This window comes from Oenanthe melanoleuca, chromosome 10 (assembly GCF_029582105.1).
Source record: "Oenanthe melanoleuca isolate GR-GAL-2019-014 chromosome 10, OMel1.0, whole genome shotgun sequence".
NCBI lineage: Eukaryota > Metazoa > Chordata > Aves > Passeriformes > Muscicapidae > Oenanthe > Oenanthe melanoleuca.
Window position 1 is genome coordinate 17216187 of NC_079344.1, and position 19812 is coordinate 17235998.

The 19812-nt window shown below is 51.8% G+C and overlaps 1 protein-coding gene across 1 annotated transcript in view; it reads right to left on the minus strand.

Annotated features, from left to right (window-relative positions):
• Positions 1-19812, minus strand: part of HCN4 (hyperpolarization activated cyclic nucleotide gated potassium channel 4) — a 100812-nt gene that overhangs the window by 53721 nt on the left and 27279 nt on the right. The window contains exon 2 of the mRNA XM_056500197.1: positions 12570-12993. Coding sequence (XP_056356172.1) covers positions 12570-12993 — 424 coding nt within the window. The remainder of the gene's footprint in view (positions 1-12569; positions 12994-19812) is intronic.

Genomic DNA, 19812 nt, shown 5'->3' on the forward strand with positions numbered 1-19812 from the left:
ATCCAGCAAGGAGGGAGCACCAGGGAGCACAGGCAGGCAAATTTTGTTCTCCAAATGACCAGAAAAATTGCTGGCTAATCACAACAGGCACTGCTTCACTGATTGTAGCAGCAGCTCCTCTCCCTCCCCAGTGCCCCATTAGCTGATGGGGGTCAGTGCTGGGCTCTGCAGCTCTTCCCTGAGCTGGGAGGGAGCAGCACATCCCCAGGCAGGGAAGCTGAGGAGCCTCCAGCACTGTCACCCTCAGTGGTCCCCTCTGCTCCCCACTCACCCAGCAGCAGGAGGATGCAGATGTGTTTAAGGGTGTTTGAGTGTCCCTGACACCCAAAGGGACAGAGACAAGTTTTCTGCAGTGCTGGGTGTTATAAATAGGTATAAGGATATTGGATTTTCACAAATATTAGGGCGGGTGCTGTGTGTGTGGTGTTGAAATGGTTTTTAAGATACAGTTTTCTTTAGGAGTAATAACATAAGCTAATAAAGTGCCTGTACTACCTGCTTGGTTGGACAACACTCAGTGAAAACACTTGCCACTGATACATCAATTACTAGCACTGACTGTCTGCAAAACTTGAAGACCACAGCCCAAATTAAGACTGATAAGAAAAATAAATTGAAATCACAGCTAAGAAACACACAGGCTCTAAAAAGGCAGACTCAAGGAGTGGCCACGTAAACCAATTTCTAGAATATGAAAAATAATATAGAAAATTTGAAAATGTATGCCAGGTCTATGAATATGCAAGGGGCTGATGAACTTAAGGGGTGTCTCCAAACCAGCAGGGGTGCTCTTGGCTGAATGTTTGTCTCTTACTGTCTTTTATTGAACCTTTTAAAACCCACCAGGCAAGTGAGGGTGGTTTTTCACACAGGGGTGCCTCTGCCCTGGCTGCACTGGGGCTGGGGGGAGGCTCCAGCAGCAGATGGGAACTGCTGCCAGCAGCTCCCCAGGCAGCACAGCCTGGCTGGGGGCTGCAGATAAGGGACAGTGCTCTGAGATAAGGCTCCTTCCAAAGGCAGGGGCTCCTGGAGGAGCTGGAGAGGCTAAAGGCCAGAGGAACATGTTCCAGCCTGGCTCCAGCACTCACAGGATGGGACTGAAGGGTTTTTTCCATCTTCCCAAAGCGGGCTGTGCTCTTCCTTTCCCTGCCAGCTGCTCAAATGACCTTGAAGAGGAGAAGGAGAGGGGCAGAAATCCGTGTATGAGGAGAACAATCACGGTGTGCTTGTGCCTCATGTCCAGCCACAGGACACGAGAAGAGATGCAGGAGGATCCCTCAGATTCCCTGCAGTGTAGCTGTGCTCTTGTGGGGTGAGCTGCTGGATGCATAGCACAAAAAATGTGACAAATCTTGCTGCTTGGACTGACAACAGCCCCTAAAGATCAAACAATCCCAGGCCAGGACAGCCTGGGGGATGGCACAGACCTTCCCCACTCCTCCTCCTGTCCCCTGTCACAGGAGCCCCTTTATCCTGCTGCCCTCCCCTCCTGCACCTCCTTCCCACCCCATCTCTGTCCCTGGCAGGACTGGGGCTGCCTTATCCTCAACACAAAATACTAACATGCCTTTCCTTTCAAGCCTGGAGGGAAGAGAGCCAAAGTGGGAGTTCTTATCTGTCCTTCCCACAAGCCTGGGGTGATTTTCCTGCTTCAGAGGCTCCTGGTGGGATGTCTGTGCCTGCCTGGGATGGGAGCTCAGAGTGCAGAGGGACAAGGCTCACCCCCATTCCTGTGAGGGGAACACTGGATCATGGATTTTTCACTTGAATAATGAACTTTTCTCCTCTCTGCTCTTGTATGCAAAGCACAGCCCTCATCATCCTCCATGTGCATGCAAGATGGGAGTGGAGAGGAAGGTGCTGCCTCCACTTTGCACCCTCCAGCTCAGGGCAGGGACATGGAGGGAGAGGGAAGAGCTGGGCTCACAGCACACCCAGAGCTCAGCAGGGCATTCATTTACCCCAAGCCACCATTTACTCCATCCCTCCAGGGCAGAGGGCCTGGCAGAAGCCTCTGGACTCTGTCTGCCCCAAGTTTGTGTAATTAACTGCACAATTCCAGCCTGATTCCCAAGAGGCACACAGAAGTGTGATTAGTGCCTGTTTGGGTGATGCACACTGCAGAGGAGGCTGCTAATCAGCCCAGTTCCAGGGACAGCCTCTCCAAACTGGGCTGCACTGAGCAAATCAAGAGGAATTAACACCCAGCACTTTGCTGGGCGAAAAAAAAAATATATATATAAACGAAGAAAAAACAAACACAGCTGCTGCATCTTAGCTGCTCTCCACCCTCTCCAGGGAGCTGGGGAAAAGCAGGGCTGTCAGCTGCTTTAAGGGACATTATCCTCAGTTTCTCTCCAGTGTTCAGCTGCTGGTGTGAGTGTTTATCAGTGCCAGCACAGACCCTCTGCAGCTCAGGGAGGGCAGACTCTGCTGCTCCCAGCTCTGCTGTCTTCAGCTGCTCATCCCTTCCCTCTGGGTCTCCCCTCAGACCAGCTCCAAGTCCATCTGCACACACACAGACCTTCATTCTTTCCTGATCATCATCCTGGCTGGATCCAAACTGCAGAAACCTCCTCAGATTTCTGCCTCTCTCCAAAGCCACAGGAACTGGACATCCAGAAAATCACAATCCCACTCTGCTCACGTCCCCTCTTGACCCCAAGCCCACTGGATCAATCCCAGACTCATGAGGCTGAGATAAAGCTGGGACTGTCCCAGCCTGGCTCTGGGCTCTGTTTCTAGCAAGGAGAGCTAGAAATCTCCCACTTTCTCTTCCCAGCTGTCACCAAAGGCAGAATGTTCCCCCTGGCAAGGCCTTCCCTGATTCCTGGCTTCTCCCTCATAAATAGTGGATGAGCAAATGGCAGAGATGCCACCAGCAGCTCTGTGGGGACAGGAATGTGTCACTGACACTCTCCTTGTGTGCTGCCACCCATGCTGGGACAGCCAGGGTTTGGTCCAGGGAAAGCTGGGCAATTATCTGCTCTCTTTAATTTTATGGCACAGTTTTGTTGGGGAGCTTCTGGGCAAGCATCACCCAGCTCTGGCAGCTGCTGCTCTGCAGGATTTCTGGCTTGGGAAGGGGACACAAGGGAGGAACAGGCACCAAAAATGCTCCATGTGGGAGCAGAGAGGCACTGACATAACAGAGAACAGGGGCCATGCACTCCTTGGGATGAAAAAAAACCCAAACAAACTGGGGGAAAGATCAGCACCATTAGAATCCTTCCTGGGTGAAATGGTGCTTGGATGAAATTAATGAAAAAGTGCTTGAATTGAAGTCCTAAATGCACTTCCAAGTCCTTTCCCAAGAAGGAAAAATTTTCCATGCATTGCAAAGAGATTTCAGAAAGATTTTCCATTCTAATGTGACTCTGGGAATGTGAAAATTGCCTCACTCTTTCTCCTAGCCCTTGGAGTATTCCTGCTTAAGCAAAAGTGGGAGAAGGAGGAGTTACAGCAGAAAATTAGGCTTAAAAATATGCCTCCTTTTGAGAGAAGCAATAATAAAATGTCATCTCTCAGCCCTGAAAAAAGTTACAACATTGATTTCTGCTTCATAAAAATGAGGTTAAGTTGAATGCATTAAGCTGGCAAACTGGATAATTGCATGTCCTGAAACTGTCTTCCAAACAGCTCTTTTCACAGCAGGGCTCAGAAAATAACTTCATCAATGAGCCTGCTGCCCATTAAACCTCACACACCTCTCTGGGTCGGGCTTTTGTCCTTCCTGAGAAGGATTTCTCCTTCCTTCACCTCAGACTGCTGGGGAAAGCAAAGCTGTTTTCTTCCTTTGCCATACTGCTGGCAGAAGGAGGAAAGTGGGTCCAAACCACTGTGCTGAGGGGATGTGGTGCTGGAAGAGCATCCCTCCCCTTTCAGGGTGAGCAGGAGGAGGCTGGACCCCTCTGTGGGGCTGGCACTGCCCTGTGCCCCCTCCCTGTGCCCACAGCACAGGAGGATGTGGGCAGAGAGCTGACTTCAACCCTGCCTTGCTTCTCAGAAATCCCCTTCTCCTCCTCCTCCTCCAGCTTGGTTTTTGTCCATGTGCTGTTTGGGCCAAGCTGCTGCCTCATCCCCACAGCTCAGAGGTCTGGCAGGCTCCTCTCCAGCCTTGCTGAGCACGAGTGAGGCAGGGAAATGCTGCTCTCTCCAGCTGTCTCATTAAAGTTCCCCACTTGATATGAATGCAATCAATAGTCCTTCCTGGAAAAGGCTTTGAAGAGGAGCCGTTCATTGGCACCCACTTGCCGGGGCTGATGTGCCTTAGGCAAACTCCAAGTCTGGGCTGAGGCTGGCAGAACACCACTGTGGGGACAGAACCAGCCTTGGCAGGGGGTCAGGAGCCCAAGTGCCAGAGGAATCTCCTTCTGGAAGGCTCCAAAGCTGTCCCCAGCACCAGCAGTGTCAGTGTGTGCATCCCAGGTGGTGTGCTGGGAGGGCTGGGGGGCTCACACACACCCTGGGGGGCTCAGCCCCAGCCCCAGGGAGGGTGCAGCCCTTCCAGAGGCCTTCACAGTGCTGTCCCTGCAGAGCACAGCCCTGCTGAGTGACAAATCTGTGCTCCCACACATTTCTGGGAAGGGGCTCTGAGCTGCTCAGTGTCATTTAGGAGCTCCTTTGGAATACATTGTCCAGACCCCTGTCCCTGTCACAAACACAGCTGCTGTCCCCCTGCTCCTCCTGGGGGCTGTGTCCAGCTCTGGGCTCCTCAGGACAAGAGGAACGTGGTGCTCTGGAGGCTTGAGAGGTGAGGAAGGGGCTGCACCATCTCCCTGCTGGGGAGAGGCTGAGGGGGCTGAGCTTCAGCCTCGAGAGGAGCCCTCAGCCCTGGCTGTCCCTGGCTGTGTCTGGTTGTCCCTGGCTGTCCCTGTGTGTCCCTGGGTGTCCCTGGCTGTCCCTGGATGTCCCTGAGTGTCCCTGGGTGTCCCTGAGTGTCCCCTGGGTGTCCCTGGCTGTCCCTGGATGCCCCTGAGTGTCCCTGGCTGTCCCTGGGTGTCCCTGGGTGTCCCCTGGCTGTCCCTGTGTGTCCCTGGGTGTCCCCTGGCTGTCCCTGGATGTCCCTGCCCTGTCATTCCACCCCTCACCCCTGGGTTTGACCCCACTGCTGCTGCCTGGGGCAGTGCCCAGCTGGTTCTGTGCTGGGAGCACACCAGGGCAAAACCATTCCCAGGCAGCAAATGGCTTTCAGTGCCCAGAGGCTGGCTGTGAGCTCCTGTCCTACAGACAGCTCTGTGCCCTAATCCCAAACCAGGCACAGACAGCTCTGTGCCCTAATCCCAAACCCTGACCAGGTATTCCTACAGACAGACAGCTGTGTGCCCCAAACCCAAACCAGGCACACACAGCTCTGTGCCCCAATCCTGACCCCAAACCAGGCACACACAGCTCTGTGCCCCAATCCCAAACTCAAACCCAAACCAGGCACACACAGCTCTGTGCCCCAATCCCAAACCCAAACCAGGTATTCCTACAGACAGACAGCTCTGTGCCCCAATCCCAACCCCAAACCAGGCACAGCCAGCTCTGTGCCCCAATCCCAAACCAGGCACAGCCAGCTCTGTGCCCCAATCCCAACACCAAACCAGGCACAGCCAGCTCTGTGCCCCAACCCCAAACCAGGCACAGCCAGCTCTGTGCCCCAATCCCAAACCCAAACCCAAACCAGGCACAGACAGCTCTGTGCCCCAACCCCAAACCAGGCACAGACAGCTCTATGCTCCAATCCCAAACCTGGTATTCCCTGCTCACACCCTGCTGTTGACAAAAGCCACATTAAGCACTGCCAGAAGGTAACTGTAAGGAAAAAAAAAAACCTTTTTCTTTTTCATGGCAACCCCTATGGCTGCACAGCTATTCAAATATTTGCCTGGCTCCTTATAATTCATTAGAAGCCATCTTTTTATTTTTATGATATTCTCTTTGAAACTGTATTCCCAGTGCCCAGGTGGGGAGCTGAATTTGCATTAGACTTTCTGCCAAAGACCAACTCCTCTAAAAAACTTTTCTGGGTGTCTTTCTCCTGGCACAGGGCAGGGGATGGATCACTGGGGATGCCCATGGCTGGAAAGGGAAAATTCAATGTACAGGGATAAAGAAAATCCATCTCCTTGTGCTGTCTGCTCTCCCTCCACAAGGATGTTGTGCTGCACAAGTGACAACATTTCCATGTGAAAGGCTGCAGTAAAATCTTGAAAAACCTCTGACTAATATTCCAACAAGAGGGTTTTGCCATTTGTTTCGGGGCAGGATTCTCTCTGAGAGGAAAAGATGCCTCAAATTTGGCATCACTTTGTGCAGTGAGAATGAAAATTCCTGCATCTTGCATTAGGGTTTTAATCAGCTCCTGCAAGCACATTAAAGACCAGTGCTTAATAATGCTTCAGAAATGAGGTAATGCAAATTTAGGAAGAAGCTCAGCCCCTCATCCCCCTCCTGGCCACACTGCCAGTGTTTGTTGAGTCTGATTTTACCCAGGGGTGGCCAGAGGTTTTTAATGACTTGCTCTCCTGGGCCTGCCTTGCTGTTTAATGGGACAGAATTGCAAATCCTGCCCATAAAGGATCTGTTCAGCCCCTTGGAACTGCCTGTGCCGTGGGACCCTCCCCTCCTGGGATCTGGATTTGGCCTAACATTCCATCCCCCAGGCCACTTATTTTACTTGAATTTAGGAGAGGCTACAGAAGAAAGGAAGGGAATTAGCAAGTCAAAAGGATAATCAGTTGGGAGCCATATTGTCACAGCCCCTGGAAGCTCTTTCCTGGTCCTTCCACACAGCCCCTCCAGTTTTGGGTCCATTTTCTGAAGAGCTGAAGCTTCTGAAAAGTGACATCATCTTTCAGATGCTGTGATCTGTGCCCAGCTGTTGTTACTGGGACCTGAGAGGATGCATTCCCTCCCTCCTAGAGCTTCTCTGTAATATGGAAACCCAAGGGAAGAAAAGGACAGCACTCAGGCAAGTTTGCAAGGTTTCAATAAAATAGCCTGAAAATCACCAAATTGTCCTTTGCTTCAGCTGCAAAAACCAAAAGATGTATTTTTCTTCCCAAAAAAAACCTCACTTATGATAGTATTATCATAGTGATATATATCAAACCCAGATAGTTCCTCTCCTGCCCATTATAACCCCTCCCACAGATTCTGCAATCAAAACATTTTGGTGATCTCAGCCTATGTGCTATATGGGAACCAATAAATAGGAGCAGGATTGTGCTGTTGTTCCAAGGAATGCTCATAAATTAAAATAGTTTGATGAATAGCACCAAGCTGGGGTAGGAGCTGTGCAGACAACAGGGAGCACCCAGAAAAAAAAAATCCCAAATCCCTGGATGGCTCATCCTGATTGAATCCATGGGTTCCATGAGTTCCAGTGGTGTTTTTACTATTTTTCCTGCTGCTGGGAGACCTTGGCATGAAGTTTGTGGGATGTTCATGTTTAGATCTCCTTTCCCTGGACACTGTCTCAGCCCAGCAGGGGGGAGGCTCAACACCCTAACCCTGGGACAGTGGGACTGTGTGACAGTGGGACTGTGGGACAGTGGGACAGTGGGACTGTGTGACAGTGTGACAGTGGGACTGTGTGACAGTGTGACAGTGGGACTGTGTGACAATGGGACAGTGGGACAGTGGGACAGTGGGACTGTGGGACTGTGGGACTGTGGGACAGTGGGACAATGGGACAGTGGGACAGTGGGACTGTGGGACAGTGGGACAGTGGGACAGTGGGACAATGGGACAGTGGGACAGTGGGACTGTGGGACAGTGGGACTGTGGGACAGTGGGACAATGGGACAGTGGGACAGTGGGACTGTGGGACAGTGGGACAGTGGGACAGTGGGACAATGGGACAGTGGGACAGTGGGACTGTGGGACAGTGGGACAGTGGGACAGTGGGATAATGGGACAGTGGGACAGTGGGACAGTGGGACAGTGGGACAGTGGGACTGTGGGACAATGGGACAGTGGGACAGTGGGACTGTGTGACAGTGGGACAATGGGACAGTGGGACAGTGTGACAGTGGGAGAGTGGGACAGTGGGACAGTGGGACAGTGGGACAGTGGGACAGTGGGACTGTGTGACAGTGGGACTGTGTGACAGTGGGACATTGGGACAGTGGGACAGTGGGACAGAGGGACAATGGGACAATGGGACAGTGGGACAGTGGGACAGTGTGACAGTGGGACATTGGGACAGTGTGACAGTGGGACAGTGGGACAGTGGGACAGTGGGGGGACAGTGGGACAGTTGGGACAGTGTGACAGTGGGACAGTGGGACAGTGGGACAGTGGGACAATGGGACAGTGGGACATTGGGACAGTGTGACAGTGGGACTGTGGGACAGTGGGACTGTGGGACAGTGTGACAGTGGGACAATGGGACAGTGGGACAGTGGGACGATGGGACAATGGGACAGTGGGACAATGGGACAATGGGACAGTGGGACAATGGGACAGTGGAACTGTGGGACAGTGGGACAATGGGACAGTGGGACAGTGGGACAGTGGGACAATGGGACAGTGGGACGATGGGACGATGGGACAGTGGGACAGTGGAACAATGGGACAGTGGGACATTGGGACAGTGGGACAGTGGGACAGTGGGACAATGGGACAGTGGGACAGTGAGACAATGGGACAATGGGACAGTGGGACAATGGGACAATGGGACAATGGGACAGTGGAACAATGGGACAGTGGGACAATGGGATCAGTGGGACAGTGGGACAGTGGGACAATGGGATCAGTGGGACAGTGAGACAATGGGACAATGGGACAGTGGGACAATGGGACAATGGGACAATGGGACAGTGGGACAGTGGGACTGTGGGACAATGGGACAGTGTGACAGTGGGACAATGGGACAATGGGACAGTGGGATAATGGGATAGTGGGACTGTGGGACAGTGGGACAGTGGGACAGTGGGACATTGGGACAATGGGACAATGGGACAGTGGGACAATGGGACATTGCAGGTCCAGGAACTACTGCCCAAGCTGGGTACCCCAAAGAGCTGCTGGAGCAGCTCCAAGGCTGGGATAACAGGAGTTTCTCAGGGGGAGGACAAGGCCTGGCTGCAGCAGCCCTGTTTGCTCTGACCCTCCTGGCCTGGGGAACTCCCAGACACTGGGGCCAGAAATAGAGATCTGAGGCAAGCCAGGCCCCAGCCAGTGTGAGTGCAGCTGCCTACACTGCAATCAAGCTCCCAACTGCAGGGGAGACACGGCAGACACTTCAAAAAGACTCTATTTATATTCTGCCCTTCTGGTAAATTCATTCGTGGGACCACTCATGCAAAATGCATCATGCAAATGAAACTGCTACATTTGGGATTAAGCTTATTTTTGTACTCCAGTGAACACGAGTGCCTTAGATTGTTTTTTTTTTTTCTTGCCTTTTGCCTTCCTCTTCTCCTCAGGTTGTATCCCCAGAGCACCCCTCTGGGATGTGGGAGGATGGCAGAGCCATGCCAGGGCAGGCAGAGGCAGAGCCCACAGGCTGCTGAGCAGTACTGCTGTGGAACTAATGAGTGCCTGGCTGCCTCACAGCACTGCAGCCCTCGGGAAGGCTGCTCCCTGCTCACTGCAGCCTCGCTGATAGATCCATGCAGGGGAAGGAGGGGAGAGGCTGCTGGCAGCTGAGGAGGTGCCCTGTGTGTGCTGGAGCCCTGCCCCAGCTGTGCCTGCACCCCGTGGCACAGTGATCCCTCCCTGATCCCCCTCTGCCCATGCACCTTGGCTGACTGTGCCTGCACACACTCCCCCACAGCACCCTGCTCACGTTTCAGCTGGCCTGGTCACGAGCACAGAGCTGAAGAGGCGCTGGAGCTGATGAGGAATGGGGTGGGACATGGGGGACCACAGAGGTGAGACCTGCAGCACCCCCTCTCCCCATTCCTCCTCCTCCTTTGGCTGTGCACACTCCCCCAGAGTGAGTCTGGTGCAGCCCTGCTCTCTCCCAGAGCAGCAGGGAGGAAAGATGGATGTGTCCCTTCAGACAGGGATCACCTGGAGGCACCTCAAACGACGAGAAGTGAGAGAGGGAAAAACGCTGAGCTGCTTGTGCCCCATCATTCTAAAAACAAATTCAGTACAGTCAACAGCAAACATACTTCAGTCCTCTTCAAGCACCCCTTGGAAGGGAAGCCAAGGAGCAGAGGGGCACGAGCAGGGAGCTGTGCCCTGCTGTGGGTGCCTGTGAACCTGGGTGAAGCCACCTCCTCACCTTTGCTGAGCCGCTCAGATTAGAGAGAAACAAACCTGCCACGGGACAGGCCGACACACCTGGAGAGATTTCAGTGCTCTGCTCAGCCCTGACTCACTGGGTCACCCCAGAAGGACACTTGTGCTTTGTTCCTCTCCACCCCTCCGTGCCCTGCCAGCACAAACACAGGGCTGTGGTTTTTATTCTCAGGGCTGTGGCTCTGCCCAGCACCCTGCCCTCAGCAAGGCTCTGCTCTGCCCTAAGAGAAGCCCCCACAAATGACAACAGCACCAGGATGAACCTGGGGTTTGTGAAGCATGCCCCAGTGCTCTCCCTGGGAGTGCTGCAGGAGGGAAGGGCTCAGCCCTGCCATGAATTTGTGTTGTGGCAGCTCGCTGCAATCCAGCCATGACTGGCACGGCTGCTTCCCCTCCACCTTCCCAGGAGCAGGCTCTGCATTAGATCATACTCTGCAGCAGGCTCTGCTCCAAAGCACAACACAAAGTGTGGGGATGAGGATGGAATCGCCCTGACCAGCTTTCCTTGTCCTGCAAAGATGCTCCTGACATGTGGAGAGTGATGCAGGGAGCTTTCCCTCTGCTTTGGAGAGCACGGAGACAGGAAAAAAATAACTGATGCTCAAGCTACTAGCGAGGCTGTGGCTTCACCCACATTATTCCTGACAACTCACCCTGCATCCTGGAATTCCCCTGGGAGCAGCACAGGGTCCTGGGATCGTGGGGATCTTGCTTTTCACCAGACATTTCTCTGCAGATTGCTCCCCTTCCTTTTCCCCTTAGCACAGTGTCAGAGAATATAGAAAGCAAGAGGGTTCTAACACATGGCCATGCTTATCTCTTTATTGCAGAGATAAGCAGAGAAGCAGCAGATGGCAAACAGATGCCACAGGTTCTGCAAATCAGCTGTTTGCAGCCCTTGCCTCAGAGCTGCTCCTGGACCTTTGGGGGCTCTGGGAGGGCAAGCCCTGCCTGTCTGGCTGATTGCTCTGTTCACCAGCTACACAGTTCCTGCAAGGGGCTCACCTCTGCCCACCCTCCTGATCCCAGAGCCTGCAGAACCATCCCAACAACCTGCAGGATTCCCTGCTCCAACAAAGCATTGGGCCCCGACACAATGGGCAGGAAGGGGAAGGGGTGTGGATGATACAACTGTCCCTGAAAAGGGCCCCTGGGATCTCACACCCTGAGACAATGAAACTTCTTCTTAGGATGACTCATGTCAGAGAAATGTTCACCCCCATTCTGAAACCCCTGCTATCATTTAAGATTTCTGTTAGTCTTTAGCTTTACTAGATGATTGGTCTTTTCTCACCTAGAATCTTAAAGTAATTCGAGAGTTCTCAACTTATAGTTTTACTGGTCAGAATCTCAATCCTCATAAACCCTATGTGTTGGGTTGATGTGGCCAGAAATGTGAATTCTGTCCCCATCTATGGGTGGGGCAGTGACCCTGATCTCCTGGCACACATTATCTGCTCATGGGCCATCTTTAAACCAGCTGGGCAATCATCTTTATCTTCCCACAGCCCATCCTCCCTCCAGGAAGATCTCATCTGCTGCTGGCCCATTCAGTCCCACTGTGTGACTGATAAAATTCCATCATCCCACTGGGAGATGCTCCAGCCAGGGCAGCAGCCAAGCCTTTCCTACCCAGAGAAAAACTGATATTTTGGACACCAAGGGACCTTCTTTGCACTGGATTCCAGAGGAAAGCCAGACCTTTGCACATCATCCCTGGAGCTTCAGAGGAAACTGCACCTTCTCCAGGAGCACTGCTCCAGCTGAACCACATCTGCCCCTGCAGGAGGATGCAGCCACCATTGAATGGGACTGTGCCAACACCCTGACTGACTGACGGGTGTCAGCTTGGATTCTGACTCTGGCAGGGTTTGGGATTGTTCTGTGTAATACTGCATTGCTATTTTAATTTTCCTAGTAAAGAACTGTTATTCCTAATTCCCATGTCTTTGCCTGAAAGCCCCTTAATTTCAAAATTATAATAATTTGGAGGGAGGGGGTTTACATTCTCCATTTCAAAGAGAAGCTTCTGCCTTTATTGGCAGACACCTGTCCCTCAAACCAGGACAAAAAACCCCTTGCTTTGCTATGCTATATATTGGCATTTTGCTGGTAGAACCCTTTGAAGAAATAAAGCTGCCTGTGGAATTTCTACTGCAACTCCCAAGTTGTCATTCCTGGCTGGCTGAGAAGCTGAACTCTGCCGTGACACTACCGGAGCTACCCAGACCCCGCAGCAGCCCGAAGCCAGAACCACCCAGCCCGGGCAGCTAGAAAGGAACATTGAAGGAAAGCACGGTGTGAGAGCAGTGGCAGGGCTGTCTCACCTCCTCCCACTGGTGGATGTAGCGGATGAGGCGCGAGAGGCGCAGCAGGCGCAGCAGGCTCAGGATCTTGGTGAAGCGCACGATGCGCAGCGCCCGCGCCGTCTTGTACACCTCGGAGTCGATGCGCGTCTCCACGATCAGGAAGATGTAGTCCACGGGGATGGAGGAGATGAAATCCACCACGAACCAGCTCTTCAGGTACTTCATCTTGATCCTCTGCGGGTCCAGGATGATCTCGGTGTTGTCCTCCACCACGATGCCCGTCCGGAAGTTGAGGACAAGGTCGATGAGGAAGAACGTGTCCGAAACCACGTTGAAGACAATCCACGGGGTGGTGTTTTCATCCTTGAAGAAGGTGATGCCCACAGGGATGATGATCAGGTTCCCTACCATCAGCAGCAGCATGGTCAGATCCCAGTAAAACCTGGACAGCAAGAAGAGACATGTGAGATCAGGCACAGAGATGAACCCATCCATCTCTGCTGCCAGCCATCCCCTGGGCTCTGCTGCTCCACGAGCTGCTGATTGACTAATTAATACCAGAGGAACTCTCCTGCTCTGCCTTGAGGGCTCACAGAGGAGCTGGGCATGCCCACCTGAACACTTTGCTGGGACCTGGGAGCTGAAGAGAGACTGACAAGCCTGTGGTTATTACTACTGCTGGGTAGGGAGAGAATGAGGATTTGGGAAGCCTCAGAGTCTGTGTGTCAATAAAGCCCTTTGGGGTTAAACCATCAGGCTTTGCTCCTGCTGTCTGATCCTTCTTTAGAAGCAGTTATGGGATCAGGATGGAACTGGAGCCTGTGCTCTCATCTCCAGCCTTCAGTTCAGATTCCTGCCAAGCCTGGACTCCAGGAGTTCAGCCCACACTCTGCAGGCTCCTGTGTTGGACAGAAACAATCAATAAAGCTTGGAGTCACGTGCCTGGAAATACCTATTCCATTTCTGAGGACAGCAGCACCAACATTTAACTGTTCCATGAAGCACAGTGTGCAGGAAGCTGATCTTCACTCCAGGGGCAGCTCAGTGTTACCCAGTGGACCTCACCATAACACTCAGTTTTGTTTTGAAGGCACACACAGACTGAATAGAACCCCTAATTTATTTGTCTGGGACTTTTTACAGATTTTCCACAGGCACACAATCAGACAGTGTGGTCACAACTCCCCAGAATGAGGAATAAATCCCTTCCCAGTGTCAGAGCTTGCTGAGGAGTCTCACTGCCCAGCACACTGGTGCTCCAGTCCCCTCCTCACATATCACACATAGAGGCTGATCCACTATGAGCTCACACTGCCAAGATTCCACCAGCCCCACACTGTGCACTATGGCTCAGCTACTCTAGTATTGTTAGTTATTAATACAATAATCACCACTTTGTCACAGGAGATGAGCAAATCACCTCAACAGCAGTGAGAGCATCAGCGTGGCCCTGGATTGACTCTGATTTCTCAGAGGGAAGTGCTGGGCTGCTGAAGGACATGCACATGCTGCTCCTCTGTCCAGCCCTTTACAGCCAAAATCCCTGAAAAGCTTCAGGAGAGCTGGACTTGTTTAAAGGCCCTCAAGCTCTACTGGGTTAGTGGCTGTTTGGCTGGAACCTGGACCAGGCTGAGCTGCTGCAGATCAGGATTTCCAAAGCAAGGCAACATGGTTTGTTAAACTCTCAGCAGGGAAACCAAAAGGGCAGAATATGCTTTAAAAGCCTTCCCTGTCTAGAGCCTCTCTCCCTCATAAGGACACTTTAAAGCACCTAAAAGCATCTTTAAGATTCCAGCCCTTGCCCATGCACAGACAGGGTCAGCAGCCAGCAGAACCCCAGCAATTCTCACAATCATTCAGCAGAGGCTGATGGGAACTGATTTTAGAATAACCAAAATTATTCACTAACAAGCTTTCTAAAAATGACCTCAGCTCTCTCTTCCCAGCCCTCAAGGTGCAGTGAGGGAAGGTGCCAGGAATCCTCCCCCCAGTCTGCAGGCACAGGGATGCTGGCAGCACTCAGCAGTGGGATTTGTCCACCTGCCCCCAAGAGCAAGGCTGTGGCACCCAGCAATATGCATTAATATAAATCCGTGTCCTGAGCTTCCTTAATAAGGGCCTGAGATGATGCTGCAGCTTTCCCAGGCGATTAATCTGGATAATCACACAATAGCAGGAAGTCTGGAAGCAGTGTGTGCATTATTACCGAAAATAAATAACCTCCCAGCCATCTTTCATTTGCCTTAGGGAATACACAAGGAGATAGGCACAAAGAAAATGAGTTTTCCCAAGTTTCAAATTAATGGCATGAGCCTGGCATGGCCAGGTTTGCAGTGCTGGGAAGGTAAGTGCTTTCCTTCTGAGATATTTGCATTTTTGTGCCTCTTTTTTTTGGGCTGGGTGGTGATTTCTACACTCGGTGTGACACAGCCAGCAGTGTCAGCACGGCTCCCAGCCCAAGGAAGATGTTCTGCACACACATGAGGCCAGGGAATTGCTTTCCCCTGAGGTCAGCACTCCTGCTAGCCTGGCCTCTCCCTGTCCAGTGTGGCCTGCAGCCAGCAATTCCTGCACTTCCAGCCTGAGCTCCGCAGCTCCTGCACCCAGCCTGCTGCCCCTGAGCTGCCCTGGAGAGGCAGGGTGTGCAGAGTGGGCAGGAGAGCCAAGTGCAGAACCCACTGCCACGTGTCCCATGCAGCACAGCTCTCCTCAGGGCTTGTGCTGGGTTGATGTGCCAGAAATGTGAATTCTGTCCCCATCTATGGGTGGGGCAGTGACCCTGATCTCCTGGCACACATTATCTGCTCATGGGCCATCTTTAAACCAGCTGGGCAATCATCTTTATCTTCCCACAGCCCATCCTCCCTCCAGGAAGATCTCATCTGCTGCTGGCCCATTCAGTCCCACTGTGTGACTGATAAAATTCCATCATCCCACTGGGAGATGCTCCAGCCAGGGCAGCAGCCAAGCCTTTCCTACCCAGAGAAAAACTGACATTTTGGACACCAAGGACCTTCTTTGCACTGGATTCCAGAGGAAAGCCAGACCTTTCCACATCATCCCTGGAGCTTCAGAGGAAACTGCACCTTCTCCAGGAGCACTGCTCCAGCTGAACCACATCTGCCCCTGCAGGAGGATGCAGCCACCATTGAATGGGACTGTGCCAACACCCTGACTGACTGACGGGTGTCAGCTTGGATTCTGACTCTGGCAGGGCTGGGATTGTTCTGTGTAATACTGCATTTCTATTTTAATTTTCCTAGTAAAGAACTGTTATTCCTAATTCCCATATCTTTGCCTGAGAGCCCCTTAAATTCAAAATTATAATAATTTGGAGGGAGGGGGTTTACATTCTCCATCTCAAAGAGAAGCTCCTGCCTTTATTGGCAGACACCTGTCCCTCAAACCAGGACAGCATTGAGTCAAGTGCTGAACCCCACTGCCAGTCTCCTCAGGGCTGCACTGCCAACTCCAGATTTTTGTCACGGCCCCTCAGCTCTGACCTTTAAAGCCATCACTAAAAACCACAGAAGGGAAACTTCTGCATCCAGTGCTCCCTCTAATAAAGGTGTCAGGGAGGAGACCACCTCAGGGCTCTGTAAAGGCAGCAGAAAAAGCTGGAGCACACCAAGAATTTGGCCTGCACACCAACTCCAACACCTACCCTTCCATGGCTGCCTGGGAGTTAAAATTCCCCTGTTCAGATTCGCAGAGCTCCTGCACATTTTCATTTCACCCACATAGGATCTGCTCAGGGTGGCATCAGTGCATTTAGACTTAATTAGACTCTCCAGGCCTGCAACACCTCAGAGGTCTGATACCATCCAAGTGTCATTTTGCATTTGCTCCAGGAACATCTTTTCCCTCCCTGTAAATTACTGGCCACAATGACTAACGGTGCATGTGATGTATGTAAGGGCAAGCACCAGCTATTAATAACCCATGTTTTCTGGATTTCTGCTGTTCCTTTCACCCAGGGATTCCAGGGAGCTGACAGTGATGAAATTGGCTCTGCTGCACCCAGGAGAGGCAGAGTTATTATCCCTGCCTTGCACACTGAGGAGCCACATGGCAAAGTGAAGAGCGTGGGATTTGTCCATGGAAGGCTGAGGCTGAGCAAGGGTTAGGACCTGCATCTGATTTTTGAGTCTAACCAGGTCTGAAGCCATTGCAAAAGAGAGATGCATCTCTGGGATGTCTCCCCCTAACATCCTGCCTTCCTCTCACTTCTCTTCCTGTTTCCAAAAGCGTACATAAAAAATTAATAAATATGAATGTATTGTTTTATTACAGTTGACTCAGTGCAACTGAGCAGCTCAGAGCACAGGGAACAGGCAGCACTATATAAACCAGATGTCTTGTTCAAACACCCTTGGTTTTTATACTCCATCCTACTCGCTGCACACTCCTTGGATCTGAAAATTACATTTTAACATGCACCACTACCTCGGATCTCTTCATTCCCAATATATTATTTAAACAGAATGTATCTGAGAATTATTGTGGCACAGACACTTCAGGAATGTGTGCTCCCTTAAGCACTGCTGTGTCACCCAGCTGATGTGACAGCCTGTACCTTCTGTAGGCACTGGTTTGTGGGTTTGGAATGCTGGACATCTCCCTGCTCTGCCTAGAGCACACTAGAGCAGGCCAGGAATATTGCTTTTTGAAGCAATTTTTTACAATAGAATGACATTTCCTGTTTCAAGACCATTCCATGGTGCAGGGTGGGAAATTCTAGAGCATGAGCTTAGAAAGTGAGGAATTGGAGTGAAAGCAGCAAATCCCAGAGATGAGAAGCTCAGCAGCATCACTGGGTCACAACAGCACTGAAACCCTCTGTATCTGTGGCTTCTGAGCTTCTGTTCTGGCTCTGTAGCTCTTGCACAGTCCAGAGAAAATGGACTTAAGCGGCCTCACCTCTAAATTAACACAGCTTTTTGGATTTTTCAGCTCCTGCCCTGGGCTGAAGCGAGGCACTGCCTCAAAGTGAAGCACAAATAACAAGTGCCTGGCAGTGCCAGCAGCCAAGAGAGTCTCCCCAGAACTGGAGCCGAGCTCCCACCCGTGTCCAGCCCTGCTGACCTCCCAAGAACAGCCCTTCAACCAGCACAGCTCAGACCGAGCCCCAAAGCCAACCCAGCTGCTGTCCCAAGGCTCGGTGCTGACTCCAGAAACAGAGTGCCACCTACTGAGTCCCACACGGAATCTCCATCCCTGCCTGCTGAGCAGCAGCTGCTCCTCAGCTCCTCTGGAGCTTCTCTCCGGAGGGGCAGCTGCCTGTGCTGGCTCTGGACTCAGCCAGGACCAGGAGAGAGGTCGTGCTGCAATTCCCAGGAGTGCTGTGGGGCTGGAAACGGAGATCACCTTCTGCAAAGAGCAATAGCAGAGCTCAGGGGGGCTGGAGCCACAGTGGGAGCAAAGTTTGTTTCAGAAACAGCCATTCACAGAGAGAGCTGAATACACAGAGAGCAAGAGAAAAAGCAGGAGGAGATCCTTCCCTGCCTCTGGAAGCATCCCAGACAGGAGCAGGCTGTTCCTACTGAGAGTGACAGACCCAGGGACAGCAGGAGGAACACTGGGATTTACTGCTCTAAACACACTAAAAGACATTTAACCAGCTCTGATTCCAGCAATCCCCTTGTGGAAAGAATTCATTTTGTTTACTCAAAGACCTGTGCACTTGGAAACCCCTTTGCCATGAATACTCACCAGAAAAAGAGTCAAACGAGCTACAGAAATATTCTGAGTGCTGTGCAATGGGAAAGGACCCAGCTAAAGGGAAAGACAAACAGTTTTAATTCCTTCTGACCGATCTGTGCAAATACTCTGCATCCTGACCAAAGTCCCTGGGAGCACTGCTAATTAGCCATGCCTTCCAACAGCACAGAGAGGCTGGGCCCAGCCTCCTCTGGAATTCCCTGCATGCCTGCATCTCCTGCATGCCTGCATCTCCTGCATGCCTGCATCTCCTGCATCTCCTGCATGCCTGCATCTCCTGCATGCCTGCATCTCCTGGATACCTGCAACTCCTGCATGCCTGCATCTCCTGGATTCCTGCATCTCCTGCATGCCTGCATCTCCTGGCATCCCTGCATCTCCTGCATGCCTGCAACTCCTGCATCTCCTGCATCTCCTGGATTGCTGCATCTCCTGCATTCCTGCACCTTCTGCATGCCTGCATTTCCTGCATCTCCTGGATACCTGCATCTCCTGCATCTCCTGGATACCTGCATCTCCTGCATGCCTGCAACTCCTGCATCTCCTGGATCTCCTGGATTGCTGCATCTCCTGCATTCCTGCACCTTCTGCATGCCTGCATTTCCTGCATCTCCTGGATACCTGCATACCTGCATCTCCTGCATTCCTGCACCCCCTGCATGCCTGCATCTCCTGCATTGCTGCACCTCCCAGCTGCTCCTGGCCTCAGGGGCACAGACCCAGCAGCTCTGCCAGGCATGGAAACCCTGCAGTGGGGACCCAGCTGCTGGGAAAGGGCAGCACCCACAGCACCTGCCCAGGGCTGCTCCAGCCCCTCCTTCCCTGCAGGATGGGACAGGATTCCCCAGAGGATTCAGGGCCCTGCAGGAGCACAGGAGTGATGGGCTGGAATGCTGACACAAGCAGCTGAGTGATGGGGAGAGATCCCTGCACAGATGAGGCAGCACTTTGCACCTGGATCCCTCAAAGCTCCTGTGCCGTCCCTGACACAATTCCCATCGAATTCAGCTGGCAGTTTTACCCCAGGCAAGATATTCTCCAAGGTCTGCACTTAGCCTTTGACTTAGATTATCTTCAATCTACATAATTGCTCACCTAATCTCCTCCGAGCAGTGCCCAATTCCAAACCCTGTTTCAAGTTTTGAACATATGCTCATATTATTACCTTAAAATATAATTACATGGCTTTTGGTAAGTGGAAAATTAAGGAAGCTATTGCTTATGTAATACTTGGAGATGGCATTTGCAGTCCAAGCAAGGAAGTATTTTCATTGCTTCTCTATCATTAATTTTTAAATCTAACACTACATTATTAAACAATAATCAACACCCTACATTTTTCAAAGTGATGTCCAAACATTAATTAAATCCCAGCAGATATAATTAGGAAGGTATTATCATCCTATATTACAGATAGACTGTGAGACACTAAAGATTAAAGAAACTTATTCAGAGGTAGAAGTACCATCCAGCAAATGTGGTTGTCTAGACTCAGGAGAGGTTTCCAGCCACGTTATAATCTATAATTTGATCAGTAGCA